Here is a 27,324-nt window from a genome sequence, read left to right as displayed (position 1 = left end):
TATATGCACACCTCGATTATGAAAGCTCTGTAAATTTGTATTTTTATCAACAACAGACGATGATGAAAATGAAAGGGTCCCACCGACTCCCCTCTTCTTCAAGAAGTCAAAATTTCATCTCACTATTTTTTTCCTTTCATTTTGTGTGGGAGCATCGTGGTTGTGACAGGCGGGACAGGAGGGAGGAGAGGAGAAGAAAGAATTGAACCCGTCCAATTTGCTTTTCAGGCAATTCAGTTTTTTTATATTTTTTTTATACAGGAATATATCCCATGAAGGTTGTTATATATTGGAAAACTATGTTACTCCTCTTTATGTCCTTTGCAGAGACCAACTTGGGAACTGGGACGTTCATCGAGTGGTTTTGTCAGCAACTGGTGAGTGTGTTTGTGTGTGTGTGTGTGTGTGTGTGTGTGTGTGTGTGTGTGTGTGTGTGTGTGTGTGTGTGTGTGTGTGTGTGTGTGTGTGTGTGTGTGTGTGTGTGTGTCTACTCATCTAGTTGTGCTTGCGTGGGATGAGCTCTGGCTCTTTGATTCCGCCTTTTCAACTGTCAATTAATTCGTATACAGATTCCTGAGCCTACTGGGCTCTATCATATCTCCATTTGAAACTGTGTATGGAGTCAGCCTCCACATCACTGCCTAAGGCATTCCACCTGTTAACTACTTTGACACTGAAAAAGTTCTTTCTAACGTCCCAGGTAGGGGTGGCATTCCACACACATTTTCATGTGTGTGTGTGGGTGTGTGTGTGTTTGTGTGTGTGTGTGTGTGAGCGTGTGTTCAGGCCTGGTGAGAACCCTTAACCTCGAACAACTGTATAAACGAACCATTCAAGAAAAACAAATTTGACCTTGAGTATGCATTTATATATTTCTTGCTCCAACCTCCCAATTTTTCTATTTGGTTAGCTGCTATTTGGCATAAAATTCCCTAGATGCAAAACACAAAACCGATTGTTTACAAAATCGAATTACCAAAACAAACAAAAATTGATTAATTAAATTTTGTAAACTTCTCAAATCCCACAGGAATCTCCTGAAGTCTTTTTCCCAAGAGACCCAAATGTCTGTGGTCAGTTAAGCACGACATTGAACTTGTAGTTTCGGTCCCTGTACTTAATTGATTTCACTGTTGTCGTGTGGGAGGCAGCGACACTCGCTTGACCAGTGGTGAGAGCAAGTATCGGTCAAGAAGCATGCGATAGTTTGAAGACCACACCACACACCAGAAAACGAGGAGGAGACGACGATGTTTCGGTCCGTCTAAGACCATTATCAAGTCGATTGTGGACTGGACCATTCTCACAATCGACTTGAGAATGGTCCAGGACGGACCGAAACGTTTTTGTCCCTTCACTTTCTAGTGTGTGGTTTGGTCAACATATTTCAGCCACGTTATTGTGACTCCTCGTCAGAAGGTGATTGTGTACGCCTATGTAATCGTACAGCCATTCCTCCAGTTGGGTGTCGAACCCATACACGCGACCAACAGGCCAAGCAGAATAACAGCACATCGGAAAATGTGGTTTTCACTTACACAGTGAGAATCTTATAACGAATCAACTTCCATCAATGTAAAATTATGATATTTGCTACATATAGCAAATACCATAATATATCTTCAAGTCATATAAATATATATATATATATATATATATATATATATATATATATACCTCACTACATATCTTTAAAACATCTCTATTGTTCCTACATATTAAAAATTCCTTTTAACAGGGCACTGCTAGATAATAAACTTCCGTCATTTTTAACGGAATTAGTTAACAAGTTCTTCATTCCTTTATTCACCAATTTGCGATTTCTTAAGGCAAAAGTCTTATACTAGTTCAGAGCAGAACCCAGCTAACTGGACCAGGGCGGGAGAGACAAATTGTGTTTACGTACCGTTAATTGGCTCCATTGGTGAAATTGCCTTAAAGGAGTCGTTTTAATTGGCTTGGCTAGCGTAGTCATCGCTGTAGTCCGCTCGCCGCTACTTCTGTGTCCGGATCAATGAGAGAAAAGCGTGTCGGATCGTACGTTTATGTCTTATACTTTGTATCGAATATATTGATGTACATACGGTATATCCGAAGTTATTACACACAGAAATAACAATAGCGTGATGCATCAAATGAAGAAATCCCCAAAGGCCTTAATGAGGGTTCGAATCTACGTCCTAGAGGATCTCAGACGCAGACGAGGTTCGAACCCTCGTCACGGCCCTAGTAAATTTATTCATCCAAAGTTATTGATCATCTGTTTTCTTGGGTTATTTTTTTTTTATTTATTTGAATGCCATTTTTTGGGGGTAATTTCTAAATACACAACTTGTACATCTAAATCTTAAAAAGGCCTTCATGTATGTGTGTAATACACAAATGAATATGAAAAGATGAAAGCTCAATGCCTACTAATGAAAGGGAGAGAGAGGGAGAGAGAGAAAGAGAGGGAGGGGGAGAGGAGGAAGGAGAGAGGGAAGAAGGGGGAGAGGAGGAATAAGAGAGTGTTGGAGAGAGAGGGAGAGGGAGAGAGAGAGAGAGAGAGAGAGAGAGAGAGTGAGAGAGAGAGAGAGAGAGAGAGAGAGAGAGAGAGAGAGAGAGAGAGAGAGAGAGAGAGAGAGAGAGAGAGAGAGAGAGGGAGAGAGGAAGTGAGGGAGAAGAGGGAGGGTAGACGAGACACAGCTGGACACAGGCGGCCAGGACCCCCAGCAGTACACAGGTGTCCAACAGTTAATGGCGCTTCACTACAATTTGCGATTACATTATTAAAGTACAAGGGTACTACGTAGGTCATGCCCAGTCTGTGAAAGGAAATGGGGGAGAGAGGGGTGGAGGGAGGAGATAGGAAAGGGGGAATAGGAAGGGAGGGGGTGATAGGAAGGGGGGGGGAAGGAGAGAGGGGGTAGGAAGAGAGAGGGGGAAAGAACGTTGGAGGGAGGGAGGGAAGAAGAGAGAGAGAGAGAGAGAGAGAGAGAGAGAGAGAGAGAGAGAGAGAGAGAGAGAGAGAGAGAGAGAGAGAGAGAGAGAGAGAGAGAGAGAGAGAGAGAGAGAGATACAGACAGACAGACAGACAGACAGACAGACAGACAGACAGACAGACAGACAGGCAGGCAGACAGACAGACAGACAGACAGACAGACAGACAGACAGACAGACAGACAGACAAACAGAGAAACAGAGAAGCGACCCACGAGACAGATATACAGACGGAGATAATCGTGTTAGATACGACCTGCCAATTAGAGTGAGTGGGCAGCATTTACACGAGAGAGTTATAATGGTAGTTAAGACCACCGCGGGACGACCCTTAACCCATGCTAATTGCCTCCCCTCGTTCATCACCAGCACAAACCACAGAGCAGCAGCTGTCCACGGTCCCTGTTGCACACACACCCACGGTGACCCTCAGTACCGAGTTGCAACGTTGCTCTCTGCAACCATTCCTGCTAGAACAAGAGCGTTCTGGAACAAGCAACATTGCTGTTGGAGAAACCCCCCCCCCCCCTTGATATCTCTCCACTAGAGGCCAGGAAAAGCGCCCCCCAGAGTGACCTGGTTCAATTAAACACCTTCCAAAAGTTCGGATGTTGCATAAACGTAAAGGGCGGTATTGCAAATAATTCCTTAGAGGACATCATGCAATTCTGGTGTCACACAAACCGGACTCCAAGACGCCCTGTTAACTGCTAGGCAGATGCTCTCCCACCTCCGAAAAGGTCACTAAGACGTCAGGGTACCCCCCTAAGATGACACCAGGTCGCCCTGCTATCCCCTAAGATGACACAGGAGGCTCTGCTATCCCCTAAGATAACACAGGAGGCTCTGCTATCCCCTAAGATGACACAGGAGGCCCTGCTATCTCCTAAGATGACACAGGATGCCCTGGCCACCTTCCCCCTCCTCCCAAAATGGACACCGGGCCACTAGCCACGCTGATGACCCCGTCATATGGAAGGTAGTTCCCTATTAATTGATCTAATTGGGAGGTTATTAAGTAATTATCTTTAATGATACCTCTGTACCATAGAGGACCTGCATCTTTGTTCATTAGGTAATATTACATTTTGCCAACAATTACTTTCATATATCTCTTACTGAACGTCGACGCATTCATGACAGGGAAACGCATGTGATTAACGCACACACACAAAAAGTAATTTGCATGCAACAAGTAACTTAAGTAATAATCGTTACAATAGGCACACAGATGAAATAATTAACAGGAAATAAATGTGTATTATGCAAACGGATATTTATAGAAAACTCTGAAAATTATTACTGAAATCACAATTAGTGCACAAGACAGCGGAAGCTTCTTCCATCCAGTAACAAAAGGACGCTAAAGTGCGTCCCCTGTATGTCCCTGTGTGCATCATTTGTGTTACAATCAACACAAATAACACATATGTGTTATTATAACACAATTGTTTTTCGGTCACGTTACTCTCTCATTATCTCCACCCAAATATTGGTCTATCGCGACCACTGAAGTAAATGTGATTCGATTGAAGTAAATGTGATAACAATTCTTCGCGGCGGGGATCGTATTCCAGGGACCTGCCCGAAACGCTACGCGTACTAGTGGCTGTACAAGAATGTAACAACTCTTGTATATATCTCTCTCAAAAAAAAAAAAAAAAAAAAAAGTAAAACCCATCTTCACATACTCTGACAAACGCGAGGCTTTCGACGAAGAGGAAGAAGCAATATGTGAAAAGTACAGAGGGTGAAGATCTTATTAGCCTTCAAGAAGATGGAAGCAATCCGACAGGAAGATTGGGTTTAGGCAACTCTTTCTTGACTGCCAGAGAGCATTTCGGCACTGTTCCCTACAAGAGACTTTTCCTCTCGCTAGAGAAGCAAGCTGGTACATTCGACAGGTCGCTATCTTCGGTGAGAAGCAAAGGGTCACAATAAAAAGGGAAGATATCACAGTTAAAGAGAAGATATCACAGTTAAAGAGAAGATATCACAGTTAAAGAGAAGATATCACAGTTAAAGAGAAGATATCACAGTTAAAGAGAAGATATCACGGGGAAACTCGGTCCAATCATGTTTTATAAAATGCATCAGTGATCTCATTCATATAATAAGTTTCTTCTTGTGCATTTTTGACGACGCTACTAAACTTAGAAATCAACGTAGAGGAAGAATGATGAAATATTAATTAAGGTACTCCAGAGATGGGCTGAAAAATGGCTACTGAACATTAACCTAGATAAATGCAATATTACGACGAAACAAACGGAAGTGAAGAGACCGCAAAAGTAGTACATAATGAAGAGGGGAAAAGACACAATCCCCCCATATGCCACCAATGATGGAACCAAATAACGTCGGCAGAATTAACAAACTACCTAACGTCTGAATAGTCTTCAGAAACAGTAAAAAAGTTAGCACTGAAATCAGACCTAAAATATACGATATACGTCAGACCTAAAATATACGATATACGTCAGACCTAAAATATACGATATACGTCAGACCTAAACGCTATTGGAACAGCAGCATGAAGACTCCCGCTTGAAATAAATATCAATTAGAAAAAGTCGATTAAAGATCTTCAAGAAATCTCGTTTCTTAGCCACTGGAACGTAACTTTGGAGAACGGGAGAGGGGGGACAGGACCCTGAGCCTCACCACACTAAGACTAAGACACAATGAACGGGGGAGAAGGAGAGACGAAAAGGTACATGATAATGACATATATATAATTTAAGGAACATCGACAAAGAAGACATGAGGAGCAATACCTATAATTATATTAAGGAACACTAAAATGATTGAAAACTAGAATGGATATTGATAATGTAAATAACGTAAACTCTTTCACTAAAGTACCTATTTCGGTCCCTCATAAGCCTATAACACCCACTACAACCACTTTCAGTTCCTTTCTCACCCCCACACACACCAAAAATGCTTTGTCCACCACCCACAAACACCTGTAATACCTCCACCACCCACAAACACCTGCAATACCTCCTCCAACCCCACTAACACCTGCAAAACCCTCCCTCCCACCTCACCCCTCCTACAAACATCAACAATGCTACCTCAGCAACGCACCTTTCTCAGCTCAACGCAAGCCTCGCGTTGGCCATCTTGGGGAAAATATGGTCCTTCAAGTTTAATGTAAATATGAACACGACACACCTTAGAATTTATGTAAACGAGTTGAAAACAGGAATTTGTTCGCCTTTCATACCGATACACTTGGCTGTGTTGACGGTGTGAAATTGTTGGTTCCTGTTCCCTCAGCTGGAAAGGGGTGGAGTGGGGAAGGTTGGGGGGGGAGGGGCTAGGAGAGAAGTGGGAGAGGAGAGGGGGAGATAGGGGGAAGGGGATAGGATAATGGGATAATTATAGCAACATCCAAGGAAAGGGAAATTTGAAGTATCGGATAAACCTATTGGTAAGTGATTGTGTTCCTTGTTTCCCGAGTCTGGTATTCCTTGACCCCTGAATCTTCATTCAGGGGTATCTGAATGAAGATTCAGATACCCCTGAAGAATGAAGATTCATCAAATACCTGAATCTGGTATTTGTGAATCTCTCTTCATTCTCCAACACCCACTATGACTTGAGAATGGTCCAGGACGGACCGAAACGTCGTCGTCCCTTCAACTTCTAGTGTGTGGTCTCGTCAACCCACTATGAATCGCCCCTCATACTCCCCTCTGATATCAGGTGTAAGGTTCCTTATGCCAGGGACTGACCCTGACTAGGATGCAACACGACATCCGTTGGCTAACTCCCTGGCACCTATTTATTGCTAGGTGAACAGTGGCATCAGACAAACAAGAAACGTGAGCAACCACTTCTGTCCCGTCCGGGGACCGAACCCGGGATCCTTGAATGTGAGTCGGGAACGTAGGCTATTGTACAACAGGGCTTTTAATAGAGATCTTGACAAAACCTGAATTTTCGAGACGAAAATCCTCCAGGACTCGTCTAGTGATTCTTAAAATGTTATGAAATATGTATATGGATGAGGTGACCTTATTGCCCTCTGTGTCCGTGATGAAAGTGATTTGACATGAAGTAAACATGTACCGTACAAGGGGAAAGACGTGTTCCGTACACGAGACAGTCAGCTCCTATCTGTGTTCACCCAGAATCTATCATATACATGTCTAACCCTCTGTTGAAGTTAGACAATGCAAAATTTGGCCAAAAATCCAGATATACCCAAAATTTTGAATATAAAAAATCGGCATATACGAAAAAACCGGATATATACCGACAAATCCGGTTATATACTACATACAACCTACGCGAGACCAACACTGTCCTATGAACCCCTCACACACACAAAAGAAGGGAATTTGGGACAAATACAACAGAGCATTTGCTGCCTTTCTCGGATCAAAGTATCTGAGAATCAACTGCCTGGCTTGATTCTCAGATACTCTGATCCTCGGGACCAACTCAAGAACTTAAATGTAACAAATCCACAAGGGCCGTGACGAGGATTCGAACCTACGTCCGAGAGCATCCCAGACGCTGCCTTAGCTCAGTCGATTAAAGCAGCGTCTGGGATGCTCTCGGATGTAGGTTCGAATCCTCGTCACGGCCCTTGTGGATTTGCTCATTTGATCCATCACGCTAGTGTGATTTCTGTGTGTAGTGTCAAGAACTTAACATGAACATAGTTGGAAACGTCAAAAAACCAGGGCCTTACCACACTAGAAATAATAACATGCCGGGGAGAAATGATAACAACATAAAAAATTATGTACGAAGAGTCAGCATGCTGGTGGTATAGTTGGAAGTTATATGCATATAGTTTATGTATAGTATTTTACGTGAGTATCGTGGTGACTCCGCTATACATAGAAAAAAGATACATTCTCCTCATAAGAGAAGTCACAATACAGGAACACAACAATAACACAGGAAGGAGAAAAAGGTCCATTCACAATATACGACAAGTTTTTTCATAGAATTTCGCTGGCATTGCAACCGCAGAGCCTTGTTGATGGATTCCAGTTCGAAGAATAGAATGTAATATTTATAAATATATCAAGATTGCAAGGGAGAAATTGTTGCCCAAGTATGAACTAAATTGCTGAAGTGATAACTTAACTGATACGTGTCACAGTCGACAGGAATATTAGACGGTGAGCCATGTATCAAATGTAAAAAAAGTGGTATGATTATTTCTACAATTATCGGAATTATGAGACATGAAACATGTTTCCTCATTTAGTCTAGGTCGTGGTTACTTCCTCGTCTTATTGTTGAGGAGCGAGATCTTCTGTCCATAAGAGCCTTCTCAAGTCATCAATCTGAATGTAATGTCAGCCAATCACATACAACAAGGCGACTCACCTTCTGTTTTACAGGGGGGGGGGGGTTCCCTGCTATATTACAAGGGGTTTCCTGTTATATTACAGGGTACTCTTTTACTCTAAAATGCATGTTAATGAGCTCAGATCTCTAGATGTGAGCCCGGAATGGTAATAATTACCTCTCTCTCTCTCTCTCTCTCTCTCTCTCTCTCTCTCTCTCTCTCTCTCTCTCTCTCTCTCTCTCTCTCTCTCACTCTGTTACTAAAACAAAGCTAATCTTCGATAGGGTTAGCTGTGACATTCATAAATGAATGCTACAAGCTGTGAACTAATTTAGCTCATTATGTCACGCCAAACGTCCGCAATGAGCTGAGAGAGAGAGAAGTAAGGTAATTACCAAGAGAAAACGCTAAGCCTTACTACTATATATAGAACCTGGAATGGACAGGAGGATAAGGATTTAGGATAGGACAGAGGGAAGAGTGCCCAAAGACGTGGAATAGATAACAGGACGACGACTTCACTTTTTTGCTGAATAGTGTTCAATCCCCGACTGTCCCATGTGGTTGAGCACCATTCCTTTCCTCCGTCCTATCCTAAATCCTTATATCCTCCTATCCCTTCCAGGTTCGGCATATAGTTGTAAGACTTAGCGGTTTCTGGTGATAATTACCTTACCCCTCTCTCAGCTCATTGGGCTGAGAGAGAGAGAGAGAGAGAGAGAGAGAGAGAGAGAGAGAGAGAGAGAGAGAGAGAGAGAGAGAGAGAGAGAGAGAGAGAGAGAGAGAGAGGAGAGAGAGAGCATTGTACTACGTTCAGACCAATCTTTGTTTTAAGGAGGAACTCATCTGAGGGAGTGTGAGGGAGAGTGACGGGGGGGGGGGGGGGGGGGAGGTGCTCCCCACTACCTGGCCAGACTTATATATGGCCGCAATCAGAGATTCGAAGGTGAGCACTCTGATTTTCCTCGCTAGGTCGTCACTATGGGCTCTGATTACCCCCAGTGCTTTACTTCTAGGAGCCAGCAGCAGTAGCGCCGCCTCCTCCTCTTCCTTACGTCTGTACTCGTATTTCTTAGTGTTCAATGTCTATGTCTAATTATATATTTTGTAATTTTTTTGTTTAATCTATGTTAGTCTGATTCTGTCAGAACTTTTGCTTGTGTGTATTCACCTAGTTGTATTTACCTAGTTGTTTCTGCGGGGGTCTAGCTCTGCTCTTTCGGCCCGCCTCTTAACTGTCAATCAACTGTTACTAACTACTAATTTAATTTTTTGTATGTTTTTTCCACACACACACTCACACACCCAGAAAGCAGCTCCGTACCAGCTGTCTAACTCCCAAGTACCTATTTACTGCTAGGTAACAGGTGCATCAGCGTTAAAGAAAATTTACCTATTTGTTTCTGCGTGTTCCGGGAATTGAACCTGGGCTACAGAATTACGAGTCCTGCGCGCTGTCTGCTCAGCTACCTGACCCCCGCTGTGTGTGTGTACTCACCTAATTGTACTCACCTAATTGTGCTTGCGGGGGTTGAGCTTTGGCTCTTTGGTCCCGCCTCTCAACTGTCAATCAACTGGTGTACAGATTCCTGAGCCTACTGGGCTCTATCATATCTACATTTGAAACTGTGTATGGAGTCAGCCTCCACCACATCACTTCCTGTGTGTGTGTGTGTGTGTGTGTGTGTGTGTGTGTGTGTGTGTGTGTGTGTGTGTGTGTGTGTGTGTGTGTGTGTTCATGGTATGTGTGTACCTACCTATTTTTGCCTGAAGAATCGACCTTTAGCTTTTGGTCCGCAATTTTCCTTCCTCCGGTTGTCTAATGCAATGATTCCCACCGAAATATTTCCATCATATCCACTTTATTGTTAAATTCTTTGGTTGTGTGGTCGTCTGATTTCGGGGTTAAAAAAAACTAGGAATAATGTCTATTAAACAGACTAGTCCTATTTCCTCCCAGTGCTTCACTTAAGGAATACATCAGAGTGGTTCAGCTAACGAATGCATCAAAGTAACCATTACGTAACTTGTACAGTAGTTATCTTGAGTTATCTTGAGATGATTTCGGGGCTTTTTTAGTGTCCCCGCGGCCCGGTCCTCGACCAGGCCTCCACCCCCAGGAAGCAGCCCGTGACAGCTGACTAACACCCAGGTACCTATTTCACTGCTAGGTAACAGTGGCATAGGGTGAAAGAAACTCTGCCCATTGTTTCTCGCCGGCGCCTGGGATCGAACCCAGGACCACAGGATCACAAGTCCAGCGTGCTGTCCGCTCGGCCGACCGGCTCCCTACCACATTGTTTACATCCAACCCGTCCTGCTAACAGAGCGTCGCATTTTGACGTATACTGTACCTAAGACGAAAAAAAATCGTCGCATTAGAAAATGGTAGCGGCTCGCGAAATGAGTAAGTTGTCCCGTTTTCTGTTTTGGGTCCTCTGGTAGGTTAGGATAGGTAGGGGGGGGGGCAATTTAGTACGACGGTTTCTTGACGTTGGGAAACTTTAGGAAGACGGACTGAACGTGCAGACTCATTTTGACCCTAAGCTGATAAATAATATTAGACTTTTTCATTTTGTTTATGCCTAAGTTGGGGGTCACGGTATATAAATTCAATGAAAACAAAATAGTTTTCCATTAAGACACTGCTTTCACTCTTGACGTTTTCCATCAAAGCAAGACACTCTGCTCTCGTGAAAGATGAACAAAAGCACAAAAGAGACACAACAAAAAGCCAAAAAAAAAACCTCACGTATGTTCACCCATGTTCTCGTAAAAAAGTGGAAATAAAAGACGAACCAAAAATAGGACTGGCATCTTTTTGATCAAGAAGCTTATTGCAAATTTCGTGGGTGCAATCCAATTTAGAACATCAAACCAATAACTGCTGGACCCTAGATCAATAGCAAATCTAAATTACGTTCATTGGCGTATAGCTTTGTTACTAATGATATTGCTTGGTTGTTGTATAAGCAGAAAGATTTCCAGGTGAAGCCTTTGTATTGTTTTTTTCGACGGGGGGGGGGGGAAAGGGGGGGGGGAAAGGGGGGGGAAGGGGGGGGGGGAAGGGGTGAGTGTGTGTGTGTGTGTGTGTGTGTGCAGGTTTGTAGGGGTGTTGAAGTGTGTGTGTGTGTGTGTGTATTTTTGGGGGTGTTGAGGTGTGTGTGTGTGTGGTTTTTTGGGGGTGTTGAGGTGTGTGTGTGTGGTTTTTAAGGTGTAGGGATGCGTGTATTGTCGGAGGAAGGGGGGGGGGGTTAGGATGGGACGTACATGTTTGCAAGGGTGTTAGAATGTGTACGTGTTTGGGGGGTGTTGAAGTATATGTATGTGTGTTTTTTAGGGTGTTGGGATATGTGTGTGTGTGTGTGTGTGTATTATCGGCGTTGTGGGATGACGAAGAGAGGGGAAATTGGGGGTTGTTGTTGTTGTTGTATAAGATTCGCTACTTGGAACAAAAGGTTCCAAGTAGCACGGGCTATGGTGAGCCCGTAGTGGACTATATTTCGGGCTATTTATGTGTTTTTTTTTTCCTCGTGCTATTTCCCTCGTTTTTACGGGGGTCTACGGAAGTCGGCTTGTCATAACCAGCTATCGACATTGAGGAATAATATTAACATCTGTAATATGCGAATACAACAAAAATTTCGTAATACGTCTGCGTTAAAAATAAAGTTATGGAGCGTGATAGTAAAAAAAAAAAAATAGGATAGGGATAAGTTTTCATAGATAAAAATCAAAGAGGAAATTGAACTCGTTATTTATAACTTAAAAAAGTGGGTTTAAAATTTAGTTTATAGGCACAATATATGCTTCAAAAAAAAAAATACCTTTTATGCATCGGCAGATTTTAAAATGACAAACTGTATTTTTTTTGGTTTTTAGATACTTAGAATTTACACCATTAATTTATTGATAATAATAATTATTATTATGCATACATTATATTCTGTGGTCAAGGGTTCGATCCCCGGCATGGCTGAGAATTGTTTTGTGCCGTTGACAAGACAGAAGGGTTAAGAGGGGATGGCAGAAACTGGGGGGGAGGAGAAAAGGGGGGGGGGGGGTGGGTGGGAGGGAGGAGGGGAAAGAAGGAGAGAATGGAGAGAAAGGGCGAAAAATTGGGATTTAGAAAGGTAAAGAAGATGACAGGGAGAGGGTACGGAAGGGGGGAGTGCGAGTGGGGGTAGAAGGAAAGAGAGGAGGTAATAAAGAAGAGGGGAAGGAGAGGTAATAAAGAAGAGGGGAAGGAGAGGAAATAAGAGAAGAGGGGAAGGAGAGGAAATAAGAGAAGCGAGAACAGGAAGAAGGCCGTCGTTATCATGGTAACGGAATGACAGAATACAATCAACAGTGAATGATTGTATATATTGATAATAAACATTGATAATCTGACGTATTCCTGTACGGGATCATGCCACTGATAGAGACCTCAGATCTAAATCAATTTCACTCGATTTACGAGTCTCTAATAATATGCAAATTAGCCGGATTATCTAATATGCAAAGTCTTATAACCCCGTCAATGGCAGAGACAGCAAACTGGTTTCACAAATAAGTGGATTCAGATAGTTAGGCAACCAATTCTCTCGATTCACTAATCTGTAAACAAATGCCACCGTTTTACCGAATCAGGAGGCAGATTCACGAAGCCGTTTCGAATGTACTTACGAAAGTTTACATCTTTCTTCAATCTTTGACGGCTTTGGTTACTTATCTTAAACAGTTTACAAGCATGAAAACTTTCCAATCAACTGTTGTTATTGTTATAAACAGCCTCCTGGTGCTTCGGAGCTCATTAACTGTTTAATAATTGTAAACAAAGCCGCCAAAGAGTGAGAAAAGATGGACAGGTTTGTAAGTGCTTGCGTAACTGCTTCGTGAATCTGGCCCCAGAAGCTGTCAAGGTGAGGTAAGATATAACCCCAGAAGCTGTCAAGGGAAGGTAAGATATACCCCCACAGCTGTCAAGGAGAGATAAACAGATATTTCAGTACCCCCACAGCTGTCAAGGAGAGATAAACAGATATTTCAGTACCGGCGCAGCTGTCAAGGAGAAATAGATAAAAATAACACATACAGCTGACACAATGAAAGCTCTTACACCAAAACCCGCAATATTATGTTAAGTTTAACATTGGCCTTTTGTGTTCCATTCTCCTTTCTCTTACCTGCAATCAATTTCCTCGCATTTCTCTCAGTCTCTCTTTGGCAGGACAACTTGAGTACATGAAACAATAATTAGCTGTCGTGAGAGAGAAATACTAAATAAGATGTATGGAGATTAAGGAAAATGAGAAGGAGGACAGTTTGGAGTTACAGGAATAACAGAAAGAAGAGACTATGGAGGAATGAAGAAAAAGAATAAAGCATAAAACGAAGTGGTTTTAAAGGAAAGAAAGATGGAAGGCGACTGTCCCATTCCACTTATAAAGAAAGAGATAATTTAGTTCTGTTCCTTGACTCTTCCTCCCCAGCTTACTCAGCAGGAACTTAGGAGCGAGGAGTCTTATAAATCTGCAGGCACGTCAAAGCTTTCTGCCTCCCCCCCCCCCCCGCCACCCTCTGCCATCTCGAGTGTTAAAATAAGACACAAACAAACTCGGCAGATCTCCCACCGTTGCCACACGACAGAAAAGAAGCCAACTGAGCACCTGGTAAAATTTAATGGTGACCTGATATCTTGGCCCAGGATGTACGGCCTGCAGGGAAGGGTGAGGGAGGGAGAGAGAGAGAGAGAGAGAGAGAGAGAGAGAGAGAGAGAGAGAGAGAGAGAGAGAGAGAGAGAGAGAGAGAGAGAGAGAGAGAGAGAGAGAGAGAGAGAGGAGAGAGAGAGAGAGAGAGAGAGAGAGAGAGGAGAGAGAGAGAGAGAGAGATAGACAGACAGACAGACAGACAGACAGACAGACAGACAGACAGACAGACAGACAGACAGACAGACAGACAGACAGACAGACAGACAGAAAAAAAGATAAAAAAAAAACACACACAGGACTAAAAACCAGAACAAATAACCACATAACACACGTTACAAGACATCATAGATCCGTAGGTCACTTAATCTTAATTCTACCGCATAATTACTTCTTCACAAATGTTACTAAGCATAAAATATTATTTGTTTCTCCTGTCAAATACTAAAGTCAGGAAAAAAACTATTTTCCACATTATTTTTTAGCCAATCTTAATTAACACCTGAGTATCATAATTTCTGATTCCTCGGATCTTCTGTATTTCATTCCATATTTCATTCATTTGCAGTAAATTTATTTTAGTAAATTTATGAATAATATATTGCTACCATGATGGTAGCAATATATTATGGACATAGACCTATAGTGGCTTGGCCGGAGGGCTCCCATGGCTGCAATGGTCCATCATGGCTACAATGGTCAACCATGTCTACAATGGTCAACCATGTCTACAATGGTCAACCATGTCTACAATGGTCAACCATGTCTACAATGGTCAACCATGTCTACAATGGTCCACCATGGCTACAATGGTCCACCATGGCTACAATGGTCAACCATGTCTACAATGGTCAACCATAGCTACAATGGTCCACCATGGCTACAATGGTCCACCATGGCTACAATGGTCAACCATGTCTACAATGGTCAACCATAGCTACAATGGTCAACCATGTCTACAATGGTCAACCATAGCTACAATGGTCAACCATAGCTACAATGGTCAACCATGTCTACAATGGTCAACCATGTCTACAATGGTCAACTATAGCTACAATGGTCAACCATGTCTGCAATGGTTAACTATAGGTGCTAGCCCAACCTAACACACAACGCATCGTTATTTTTAGGTTGTTTATAAGGGCGTAACAATGAGGTGAGATGGTTGCAATGTTGTGGAACCGTTGTTTGTTGGGATTGCATGTTCTTCACCCCCCCCCCCCGCTGTATTATACTTGTTCTGCACCCCACCATGTTGCAGTTGTTCTCCACCCCACCATGTTGCAGTTGTTCTCCACCCCACCATGTTGCAGTTGTTCTCCACCCCACCATGTTGCAGTTGTTCTCCACCCCTCCATGTTGCAATTGATCTACCACCCACCATGTTCCAATTGTTCTAAACCCCCACCATGTTGCAATTATTCTACACCCGACCACAACACACCTGCCTTACACACCACCACACACCTACCACACCTACAGCCATATTCCATTCATCATACACTATAAATCATATCTTCATCACAGTTCCCCCCCCCATACAAGCACTTTCACCATTCACCCGCCCACCATAACCCATTACTTCCAACACAACCACTCACCACACACCCTTAACCCATCCCCCACCGTCAACCCACTCCCCATTTAGCCCATTACGCTCACTATAGCCTGCCAAGGGTATACGATCCCCTACACTTTAGTTTAGGATGGAAAATGAAGGATGGGCCACACAGAGAACAGCACTGCAGGGAGCCAGGATATTACTCTAGGGTCAGAGAATGGAGGAGGGGGAGGTGGCCAGAAAGTAGGGAGAGATAGGGAGAAGATAGGAAGAGAGAAAGATGGTAATGAAGGAGTGGAATGTAAAGAAAAGCCAATAGGGAGGGTAGGAAAAGAACCACCAGAAGTAGAATTGTTGTAGTTGTTGTAGTAGAAATAGTAGTAGATGTAGTAGTCGTAGAGAAGCAAGAGTGTCACTATTTACAGTGTTGTTGTTATATAGAAATAGTGATTCAAAATTACCACTATTTCCATATTCTCTCTTTTCATCTATCGTGACAGGCAGGAGTAGGGAGAGGTGAGCGTCTCAATCTTTCCCTCCCCCTCTTTCTCACCATCTTTCTTAACATCAAGACCCCGGAGGCAGTAGCAGCAGCAGCAGCCTACTAGATAAAAACCTCTCTCACTTCTGAAGCCTCTTTCCTCCCTCTCTCCTGAGTCTCTTTCATTTCCCTTTTATGCTTCTCTTTCCCCTCTCCTTCGTCTCTACCTCTCGTCTCTCCCACTTTCCCTTCCATTCGCCTTCATCCCCCCCTAGCACTCTCCTCAACCACACATCCTCCTCTTTCAGGACTCTTCCGTCTTTCTTAAAAGAACTCTCACCAAGGCGCCCTCAAATGCGGACCCTGAGAGCGTAAGCACCTCGTACTTTTTATTTATTTACATTGACTGCTAACCTATCTCTATGTCTCTTGGAATTATATATAAATATACAAATAAAATATGAGCCAAAATGTTCCTCTGGCTTCATCAGAGGCTGGATTAATATGCCTGGTCTCTCGTCTCGGAGTTGTCTTAAGGTGTACTTAAGTTGCTTGTGCAAGCTTCATCTTCCTGTTGAGTATTAATTACTTGTAAACACGGATGTATTTCTGGCAGGCGAAGGTGGGTGGGGGAGGGGATGGTGTATGTGTGTGTGAGTGTGTGTGTGTGTGTGTGTGTGTGTGTGTGTGTGTGTGTGTGTGTGTGTGTGTGTGTGTGTGTGTGCGTGTGTGTGTGTGTGTGTGTGTGTGTGTGTAAGTGTGTGTGTTTGTGTGTGTGTGTGTGTGTGTGTGTGTGTGTGTGTGTGTGTGTGTGTGTGTGTGTGTGTATCTCATATTTCACTCTCATATATGAGAAAGAGAGAGAGAGAGAGAGAGAGAGAGAGAGAGAGAGAGAGAGAGAGAGAGAGAGAGAGAGAGAGAGAGAGAGAGAGAGAGAGAGAGAGAGAGGGAGAGAGAGAGAGAGAATGAAAGTTATCATTTCACATATATATTGACCTTTCTGCAGGTTTGCAAGCACAGACACAATGAAAAACAAATTTGCGCATTGAGCAATATTTACATTGATTAAAAAATAAAATAAAATAGCAGCGCACAACATGGCAGTCTAACTTTAAAGTCCTCCAGCCGAAAGATAATGTTATCTCTTGCATTTAAACAAACCTTTCTAAATTCATTTGCATCACTGCTAAGTCAGATGCTGGCGTGTGCTATCCAACTTGTTTCTGTTAGATATGGGTCACTCCTACGGGAATTTAGGGGGAGCTTGTAATCCTATTAAACACAATCTTTTGTTAATTATAAAGAAGAGGATGAGAGATAGACATAAATAAAGTATTTCCTCAGCACACCTCAATGTGTAAAATCCTTCAGCGGTGATATTTTAATAAGATGAGGTCCACCACTTTCTTAAAACCGTTGTATACCGTTCTTTAGCCCAGGTGGAATCTACTCTTCCTCCCTTTCTTCAAAGCTAAGCATTTTCTCCAGATAAATGAGCTATTCAATCCCCCTAAAACAGCTCTACCTAGATCACGGAATATTTTCCACCTAGAAGAAAGCAAAAGTTATTGTAAACCTCAAATGGAAAGCTGTTTTATGGCCACCAATCAATGTTACTTGAGAAAATAGTTTTACGACAAATATAGACGGCTTCGGTCCTTTGTTGGGAATGTCCATGTCAATGACATTCTTCAGTTGCAGGCGATGAGTCACAATAACGTGGTTAAAGTATGTTGACCAGACCACACACTAGAAAGAGAAGGTACGACGACGTTTCGGTCCGTCCTGGACCATTCTCAAATCACAATCGACTTGAGAATGGTCCAGGACGGACCGAAACGTCGTCGTTCCTTTACTTTCTAGTGTGTGGTCTGGTCAACACATTCTTCAGTTCGTCCCGAAGTCTAAGGCTATGATGATAACATTACTCTAATCTTTAGATATTCCAGGGAAGATATCTCAGCAACAATGAGTTTCACTGATCACAACTAGTAGTAATATCTGCTTAGAGAAGGAAGGAAGGATCAGGAGAAAGCGTCAATCCATCGCGACTATGTAGCACAGGAGAGAGGTCAGGTTAAGGATTTGGGATGGGATATGGATTACGGAATGGTGCCCAACTACTTGGACGGTCGGGGATTGAACGCCGACCTGCATGAAGCGAGACTGTCGCTCTACCGTCCAGTCCAAGTGGTTGGGCGATCAAAGCGAAAAGCAACCTAAATTACTACATAGCCTTATAAGAAGGAAAATGTAGGTGAATGCCCAAGTGACAAGAATAATGAAAACGGAAGAGGCGTATGCAGAAAGTGACAAGGAAATCTGCGGAAAGTGACAAGGAAACTGGCATTCAGTAAATGAATGTCAGTTTCCATAGAGTGTTCACAACCGAGTCTGAGCAGCTCCCATTGTTAAGGAGAGATGACCCTAGATGAAAGATTATCAGATATGGAGATGACAGCAGAGGAGTTAATGAAACAGCTGACAACACTGGCTGCAACTGTAGCAGTTGGACTAGACAATGTATCACCGTGGATACTAAAAGAGGCAGTGCAGGCCCTCAGCGTGCCTCTGGCAAAGATCTTTAATGAGTCCCTTACAAGGGGAGAGTTGTCCAGTTGCTAGAAGAAGGCAAATGTGGTACTAATTTTCAAGAAAGGGGATATTGAGGAGGCACTTAACTGCAGACCTGTATCACTGACAAGCATCCTCTGTAAAATACTACACAGAATAATTAGGCTAAGACTTGTTACACACGTAGAGACCATTAGTTTTGTGAACAAACATCAACATGGGTTCAGGGAAAGGAAATCACTCCTAACAATCCTCATGGAATTCTAAGATAAAATAACAAAAATAAGGCAGGACAGGTAAGGATTGGCAGACTGCATATTTCTGGAGTGCCAAAAAGCCTTGGATACAGTACCGCACACGAGACTGTTATTCAAACCTGAGAGGCAGGTGGGAGTAAGCGGAAAGGCCCCTTACATGGGTAAGGAACTACCTAACAAGAAATAGCCAGAGAGTAACGGTAAGGGGCAAGCAGTAACGAGTGGAGTACCTCAAGGATCGGTGCTAGGACCGGTTCTATTTTTAATATACGTACGTTAATGACATGTTTACTGGAGTAGAGTCCTATTAGTCGATGTTCGCGGATGGCGCAAAAGTAATGAGAAGAGTTGTGACAGATGAAGATTGTAGGATTCTCCAAGAAGACTTGAACAGGTTGCATAGGTCAGAGAAATGGCTACTGGAGTTCAACACGAGCAAATGTAATGTTATTGAAATGAGATCAGGTGATAGGAGACCAAAAGGACAGTACACAATGAAGGGGAACTACCTACCTGTAACGATTCGAGAAAGAGACCTGGGCGTGGACGTATCACCTAAGCTAACTCCTGAGGCACATACAAATAGGATAACGACAGCAGTGTACTCTACACTAGCAAAAGTTAGAACATCATTCAGAAACCAAGAGAGGAGACTTTTAGGGCGTTTTATACTGCTTACATGAGACCAGTCTTAGAATATGTCGCCCCATCATGGAGTCCCCACCTGAAGAAACACACAAGGAAACTAGAAAAGGCTCAGAAGTTTGCGACGAGGCTCGTCCCAGCGTTACAAGGGATGAGATATAAAGAGCGCCTGAAGGAACTGAACCTTATGACACAAGAAAAAAAAATAGGGAATAGAGGGGATATGATAGAAACATATAAAATACTCAGGGGGATTGACAGAGTGGAAATAGACGAAATGTTCACACTGAATACTAACAGAATGAAACTAACTCAAACACACACTCACACTCACACACTCACACTCAGACACACACACACACACACACACACACACACACACACACACACACACACACACACACACACACACACACACACACACACACACTAACGGTCCGCGCGGCCAAGCAGACAACGTTCGGAAGTCGTAGTCCAAAAGACCCAGGTTCGATATCCGCCCGAGGTAGACATAAGTGTGGGAATGCTTCTTTCAACTTTTGCCAATATTTACTTAGGAGTAAATAAGAATCTAGGCGTATGAATGAGGAAAACAGTAAAAGAGATAAGGAATGAGGGAGAGGCAGGAGAGAGAGAGAGAGAGAGAGAGAGAGAGAGAGGCAGGAGTGAGAGAGGAAGGGGTGAGGGAGAGGCAGGAGAGAGAGAGAGAGAGAGGCAGGAGTGAGAGAGGAAGGGGTGAGGGAGAGGCAGGAGAGAGAGAGAGAGAGAGGCAGGAGTGAGAGAGGAAGGAGTGAGGGAGAGGCAGGAGAGAGAGAGAGAGAGAGAGGTAGGAGTGAGAGAGGAAGGGGTGAGGGAGAGTAATGGTGCCATTAAGTCAGTGACTCGAGTAAGGTTACCCAGAGAAGCAACGTTGCTTCTATGTCTCCCACCAGCTGATGACGCAGATGCAAGACCTGCTTCATACCAGACCTGCTTCATACTTGGCCTGCGTCATACCTTTCCTACTCCATACAGTAGACACCTCCTCCCCACCCCACCACCACGTTCTCGCCAAAATATATCCAAATATATCCGATAATCTCTAACATATCCGGAGCCAAGACGAAGGCAGCTCCAGTCGCGGTCCTGTCTGGCCTAATATTATTTTCTTCTCACAGGCTGTGATTCACTGCAGACTGTGTCGTAATAAGGAGCGTAAATCTCTTGGCTGTAATCTCATTCCCTTTACATCATGCTGCCATCTGGTTCATTCGTCGGATGAAAATGAAGCGCGCGCGAGAGCGAGAGAGAGAGAGAGAGAGAGAGAGAGAGAGAGAGAGAGAGAGAGAGAGAGAGAGAGAGAGAGAGAGAGAGAGAGAGAGAGAGAGAGAGAGAGAGAGAAAGGGAGAGAAAAGTTCTTATGGTTCGAAAGTTGAATTCATTAATCACTCCGCCAAGGCTGGGAATGACGGATTTTCTTGAAATCACGGTGTTAAGTCTGTCTGTGTCACTCCGCGAAGACATCGGTGACAGCGGGAGAAGCAGAAGCAGGTAGGAGGAGAAGGAGGAGGTAGGTAGGTCACAAGGAGGAAAGAAACTCAGGAGAAGGAATGTCAGGAAGAGAATGTAAGTGGAATGGAAAAATCTGCATTAAATTGGAGGAGAAGGTTTGTAGAGAAGAAAGTGGAAGTTGGCAGATTAAGAAAATGAGAAGGTGAAAGACAAGAACTATACAATGAAGAAGGTGAGGTAGGAAGAGAACAAACAGGAGAGTGAGGATGAAGAAGATACTGACAGCAAAATCTTTGTTTTTACACAGAAGTTGTCTACTGAAGTTAGTGAACGTTAGTGAAGAGTCTCAGCCAAGGCTTGATATCTAATCTTGACTGATTAGGTCAGGCTACATATCCAGCCTTGACTGATTAGTTCAGGCTTTATATCCAGCCTTGATTGATTAGTTCAGGCTTTATATCCAGCCTTGACTGATTAGTTCAGGCTACATATCCAGCCTCGACTGATTAGTTCAGGCTTTATATCCAGCCTTGACTGATTAGTTCAGGCTACATATCCAGCCTTGACTGATTAAGTCAGACTACATATCCAGCCTCGACTGATTAGTTCAGGCTTTATATCCAGCCTTGACTGATTAGTTTAGGCTACATATCCAGCCTTGACTGATTAGGTCAGGCTACATATCCAGCCTTGACTGATTAGTTCAGCCTACATATCCAGCCTTGACTGATTAGCTCAGGCTACATATCCAGCCTCGACTGATTAGTTCAGACTACATATCCAGCCTCGACTGATTAGTTCAGGCTACATATCGAGCCATGACTGATTAGTTCAGACTACATATCCAGCCTCGACTGATTAGGTCAGGCTTTATATCCAGCCCCGACTGATTAGTTCAGGCTGATTATCCAGCCTTAACTGGTGAGGCTTACCACCTAACAGCGACAATAAAATATCATAATGGAACACCAAATATACCATTCGAAAAAAAAAAATGCATGGAAATTTAACAAGGAGGAAGATTGACCACAATCTTGCCACAATTATCAGCAGTTATTTCAATTGTTACTAGAAATATTGTTTATATTTACTAGAAATAATTGTTACTAGAAATTTAATTGTTACTAGAAATTTAATTGTTACTAGAAATATCCCCGTCTTTCAATGCCCCCTGATTGGTAAGATGCAAGTTAAAATTTTTATTCCTTACGTAGGTCAATTTACAAGAATCATCCTGGAACGTCTATTCTGGGACGGTTGTTAAGTTTAAGTGGGTAAATGGGTTAATCTGCTTCTTAACTCCTTGCTTGTTTGCGTTGGGCAAGGGATCAAGAAACCCTTCGAGATGGCTTGCTGTTAGAGACAGTTATACACTCTGCTTGTTCACTCAAATATTGAACAACCCGGCGGTTAATGGTCTTTCAACTTGGAGTGTGTTGTTCACACTGTTATGATGAAAATTTCTGCCTAATCGAAGGTGTTGAACAATCAGCTAAACTGTTATGTTCACCCACGGCATGAGAAATGGAGTTTAATAAATCCTCACTGGAGGATTATCTCAGGTCGAGGAGCTTCAAGATCTTCAACGAGTTACTTATTACAATCGACTTAATTATACGTGAAAGAGATTTATGCTGGACTTTTTGTCACAATTCGGTGAGCATAGAATCTCTTGAGAAACATGACCTATAATGTCCAGACACTATAATTTACCTATAATAATTTACCAATAATTTACCTATAATGTCCAGACGTTATATCCGTGATAAAGTCTGAGCTTCAAATAAATTTTATGATGCTTTTTCGAAACATTAACGATATATATAAATTGACATAACTTTGATATCAGATTAATATAGCGAGGGAGGAAGAGGAGAAGGAAGAGGTGATGAAGTATAAGGAACCCTGTAGACACGATATCCAAGAGCAGCTCCGCTTCGATTCCGAGTTTTCTTCTGTCGTATTAACAATAATATTATTTATTATATAGTGGATTTATGCAGAGTTTGGTCTAGGTTAGCCTTGGCTACGTCAATTTAGGGAGTATTTGCACTACAGGCCAAAAGTGATCGAAGCACTTTTCGAGCCATAGCCTCGAACGAACTTATACTCGGTGAACTACAAGTCCAAGTACACACTTAAGTACAGTTCTGTGGTCACTATTTGATATACATTGTGAACCCTCACAATCCCTTGTTTTGATGATGAGCTGCAATTAGAGCACCTTTTACACGCACCTTTTACGCACACCTTTTACACGCACCTTTTACACGCACCTTTTACACGCACCTTTTACACGTACCGGAAACACCAGAGGGAAATACCTTGATTCGTCCTCAACCAGCAAGCACAATCATCACTGAATGCAACATTACAGTTCCATAGCACATACGAAAAAAAAATCAATATACAATATGAACTTTTATGTGCTTCAAAAGTACATCAATATTGTCAGTTTCGTCAATATTTACTGACATCACTATATTTGTACTTGTGTGAGTAGTGTAAAATGAGACGCTTTGAAAAAGCCAACAAGGAAAAAAAAACCCTCTGTTGGCATGAATCACCGAAGAGATATCGAGGGAGTGGAAGAGAGAGTGGAAGAGAGAGTATCTTCACCGGAAGAGGAGGGGGGGGGATCGTTATCATCGTTGCTAAGCTCGACGATAGCAATAACTCACTTATTCGTTATAGATAGCGAAAAAGAGGAAGCCAAGCAGGCCGCAGACACAAGACACCACGAGGCTTGCAGAGCCAATAAACAGAGAAGGGGGGAGGGTGAGACAAGTGATGATAGGTAAGGGGAGGGGTGACGATAGGTAAGAGGGGGGAGGGGGGGTGAGGAAGGTGTGGAGAGGGGTGTGCCAGCTGTGTAGTGTCTCGTGCCGGAGCTGAGGAAGCTTTGGGAGATGAGAAGGAGGGAGAAAGAGAGAGGTGAAAGAATAGGAAGAGTTGAAGGGAAAAATTGAGTGTGATAGGGAGAGAGGGAAATGTGATTGAGACAGAGATGAAGAAATAGAAGGTGAAACAGACCAGAAACGTCAAATGCAACTGTAACTGCTATTTATACCTTGGATAAAACAAATGGAAAACACTGAAATTACTTAATATTTTACCAAAAGACATCACGACTTAAGCCAATGGAAATCTCAACAAACAAACCGTTTAACAGTAAGTTAAACACATAAAATAAAAAAAGTTCAGGACTGCGATTCTTGCATTGCTAGAGGGACAACCATACCAAATGGTCCTTGAGATGGCTGCTCGACTTCACCATAAATAAATGCAACATAATGGGAGTGCGGGAGGGAACAATGCAACTGTAAAAAAAACACTACATTCTCAGAGAAAGAAAGATCTTGAAATCATAAAAAATATAGGATTTAAGAATAGGAATAATATACCAAGCATTTCTCCTGGAGGCTCATATTAACAAAATCACACCAGCGGCATATGCAAAGCTGGCCAGCACATGAGAAGTTTTTATAAACAAGCAGAAATTTAGGGATCGTTGACTCATATCAAACCCAATTCTAAAAAAAAAAAGCTGGAACTCGAATGAGGCCAGAGATATGACTCATAACTGTTTCCTGACAAAACTGGAGTATCTATGGAACTGGATCTTACTACATTAGATACGAAAAAGAAAAAAAAAAGAGGAAACATGATTGCGACGTATAAAATCTTGAGGGATATTGACGAAATCGACAAGAATTAAAGGTTTTTCAGATCTAAGGGCTAAAAGAGAGGTCATGGATTAAAATAAGACACACACACACACACACACACACACTCACACACACACACACACACACACACACACACACACACACACACACACACACACACACACACACGAGCCATAAAGATTTAATAAAGAATATAACCTAAGACTAGAGTGGAATGAAATGATTTCATGGAGGAGGTCGTCAATGCTAATATCATACAGGTCTGTTGGTCAGTCACACATTGCATGACAGCTGAAAAAACTGAGATTGAAGGGGAGAGTGCAGGCGCACTCTACACGCACACACAGTTACATCTTTTCGCACGCACACGCACACATATATGCGTGCGTAAACACACGCCCATGTAAACAAAATAATACAACGACGACAATATGCTATCGTTGTTCCCACATACAAATAGCTGTTTCCAAACGATACAAAGCCCAGTATTTTTCTCTATGAGCGTGACATCTGCGGCAACTAGGCTGACGTAACTACCTTCAGATGGCGCCTCGTCAAACTAACCCGCAAGCCCTTAAGAAATACGTAAGAGTCATCCCCTTCATGTCCTTAATATCCCTCTTGCGAGGGCCGTGGCTTTTGTTCATTTGCATCATTGCACCATTCATAAATTGGGAATTCAATGTTGCATAAAATCTCGTTATATCAAAGCCATCCGAGGACGCTAAATTGCCGTAGTTCCACGATAATTAGAGAAACGCTCAGGATGCAAAGCGAGCCATGCAGGGGTTGCATATTGTGAAGTTGAAGGTTATTACTCTGATTGGTACCGTGAAGGCAGGCCAGGCAGGCTCAGAAATGACCTGCTGGGCGTGTGAAGAGTAGGTATACTAGGTAGGGTAAGTATACTAGATAGGGTAGAGTAGGTATACTAGGCAGCGGCACCTGTTGTTTTCAGTCTACTGTTCGCCGTCTCGATTCACGACCGTGATCAATGGTCTTGTTATCGTACCATTGCGCGACGGTTATCTATGGTGTCCCTCCCTCCCGTACAAATGCTCTTACAGGTGACATATGATGCTGCTATCGTACAACTGTGATCTATTGTATTGTCTATCGTACAGTGATCTATTGTGCTATTAACACACCCAATCACTAACATATGATATATGTAAAATATATCATTATCGTCCAACTGCTCTACAGTTGGACTATATGCAGTGAAATATTGCGTTGTTGACCGAAACATAATTCAGGTTCAATGACTAATTGAGTGATTTATGAAGAACTGATATCAACCATTATTTCAGGTTCGTGGTAGTTTATTGAGGCAATGGTAATATATCTCAAAAATATAGAGCAGCTAAGGCTATTTCGACCCTCATGGCACTCAACATTATAGTTAAAATCTGGATATCTCGGGTCAGCTATCATTGGTGGTCGTGGCGAACTGGTTATCTCATCCATTATCAACAAGTACTGGCAGGAATGAAGGATCACCTCATCCACCGAATGATGACAGGATTACTTTACCTCAAATGGGGATTACTTCACCTCAAAGGGGGGATTACTTCAAATGGGGATTACTTTACCTCAAAGGGGGATTACTTTACCTCAAAGGGGGATTACTTTACCTCAAAAGGGGGATTATTTTACATCAAAAGGGGATTACTTTACATAAAAGGAGGATTACCTTACCTCAAAAGGGGATTACTTTACCTCAAAATGGGGATTACTTTACCTCAAAATGGGGATTACTTTACCTCAAAGGGGGATTACTTTATCTCAAAGAGGGATTACTTTACCTCAAAGGGGGGATTACTTTACCTCAAAAGGCCTCAAGGGCTTCAATGTCAACTCAAGATATTATACTTGCCTCTCAAACATAAATCCAGTCGATGTTTACACGACGACACACACACAAAGGAAATTACAATGCCGTGGTAAGTATATGAGAACATCATTGAAGGGTTCGATCCCTGTTCAATATGTTACAATCGGAATGATGAGCCTATCCTCAAAACATTGGTTTGTGTTCGTTAATTCGCCAGCCGTTTCGCTCAATTATATATATATATATATATATATATATATATATATATATATATATATATATATATATATATATATATATATATATATATATATATATATATAGTGTCCTTCTTATGCTTCAATTTTCCCCGTTATCTCCAAGAAAGGTTAGAGGCTGTTTACTGTACATCTTTCAAAGCCTTTTCTGCCCACCATAGTGAAACTTGGACCTTTAATCTTTGGTGTGGGGGCAGGCGGACAGAATGCCGATATCAGTGTCCATATTTCAACCCGCTGATCGATGGTTTTCAGTTGGGCCGCGCGGGATGCCCGCCAAAATTCAAATTAAGGCGGGGGAGGGAGAAATAACGTCCAAATCGCGTTCATATATGCACCAAAATAGATCGTAACGTCTTAAAACTCACTCTTCTTCTTTCCCCCATGGGAGGGGAAAGGGAATGGGTGATAGGAGGTGGGATGGGGTGGAGTCTTGGCAGCGAAGCAAATTTCAAATTACGTCAGTAAAATAACTTTCAATAGCGTTTAAATATTCACCGAAATAGACCGTTGCGTCTTAGAGCGCCGTTCTTTGCTCTTTTATGA

At 42.7% G+C, this 27,324-nt stretch overlaps 1 protein-coding gene across 5 annotated transcripts in view; it reads left to right on the top strand.

Annotated features, from left to right (window-relative positions):
- The window catches only part of LOC123763628 (uncharacterized), a 149,696-nt gene that overhangs the window by 96,000 nt on the left and 26,372 nt on the right, over positions 1–27,324 (top strand). For 3 of the 5 annotated variants that reach the window (XR_011222719.1, XM_069304360.1, XM_069304361.1), the window contains one exon: positions 328–377. The exons of the other annotated variants lie outside the window; for them this stretch is intronic. Coding sequence is in view for 2 of the 3 variants with exons in the window: in XM_069304360.1 (XP_069160461.1) it covers positions 328–377 (50 nt within the window). In the remaining variant the exon portion in view is untranslated. The remainder of the gene's footprint in view (positions 1–327; positions 378–27,324) is intronic. 5 annotated transcript variants of the gene reach the window in all.

This window comes from Procambarus clarkii, chromosome 52 (genome assembly GCF_040958095.1).
Source record: "Procambarus clarkii isolate CNS0578487 chromosome 52, FALCON_Pclarkii_2.0, whole genome shotgun sequence".
In the NCBI taxonomy this organism is placed as follows: Eukaryota; Metazoa; Arthropoda; class Malacostraca; order Decapoda; family Cambaridae; genus Procambarus; species Procambarus clarkii.
Note: the sequence above shows the minus strand (reverse complement) of the source record. Positions and strands in the feature narration are given on the sequence as shown.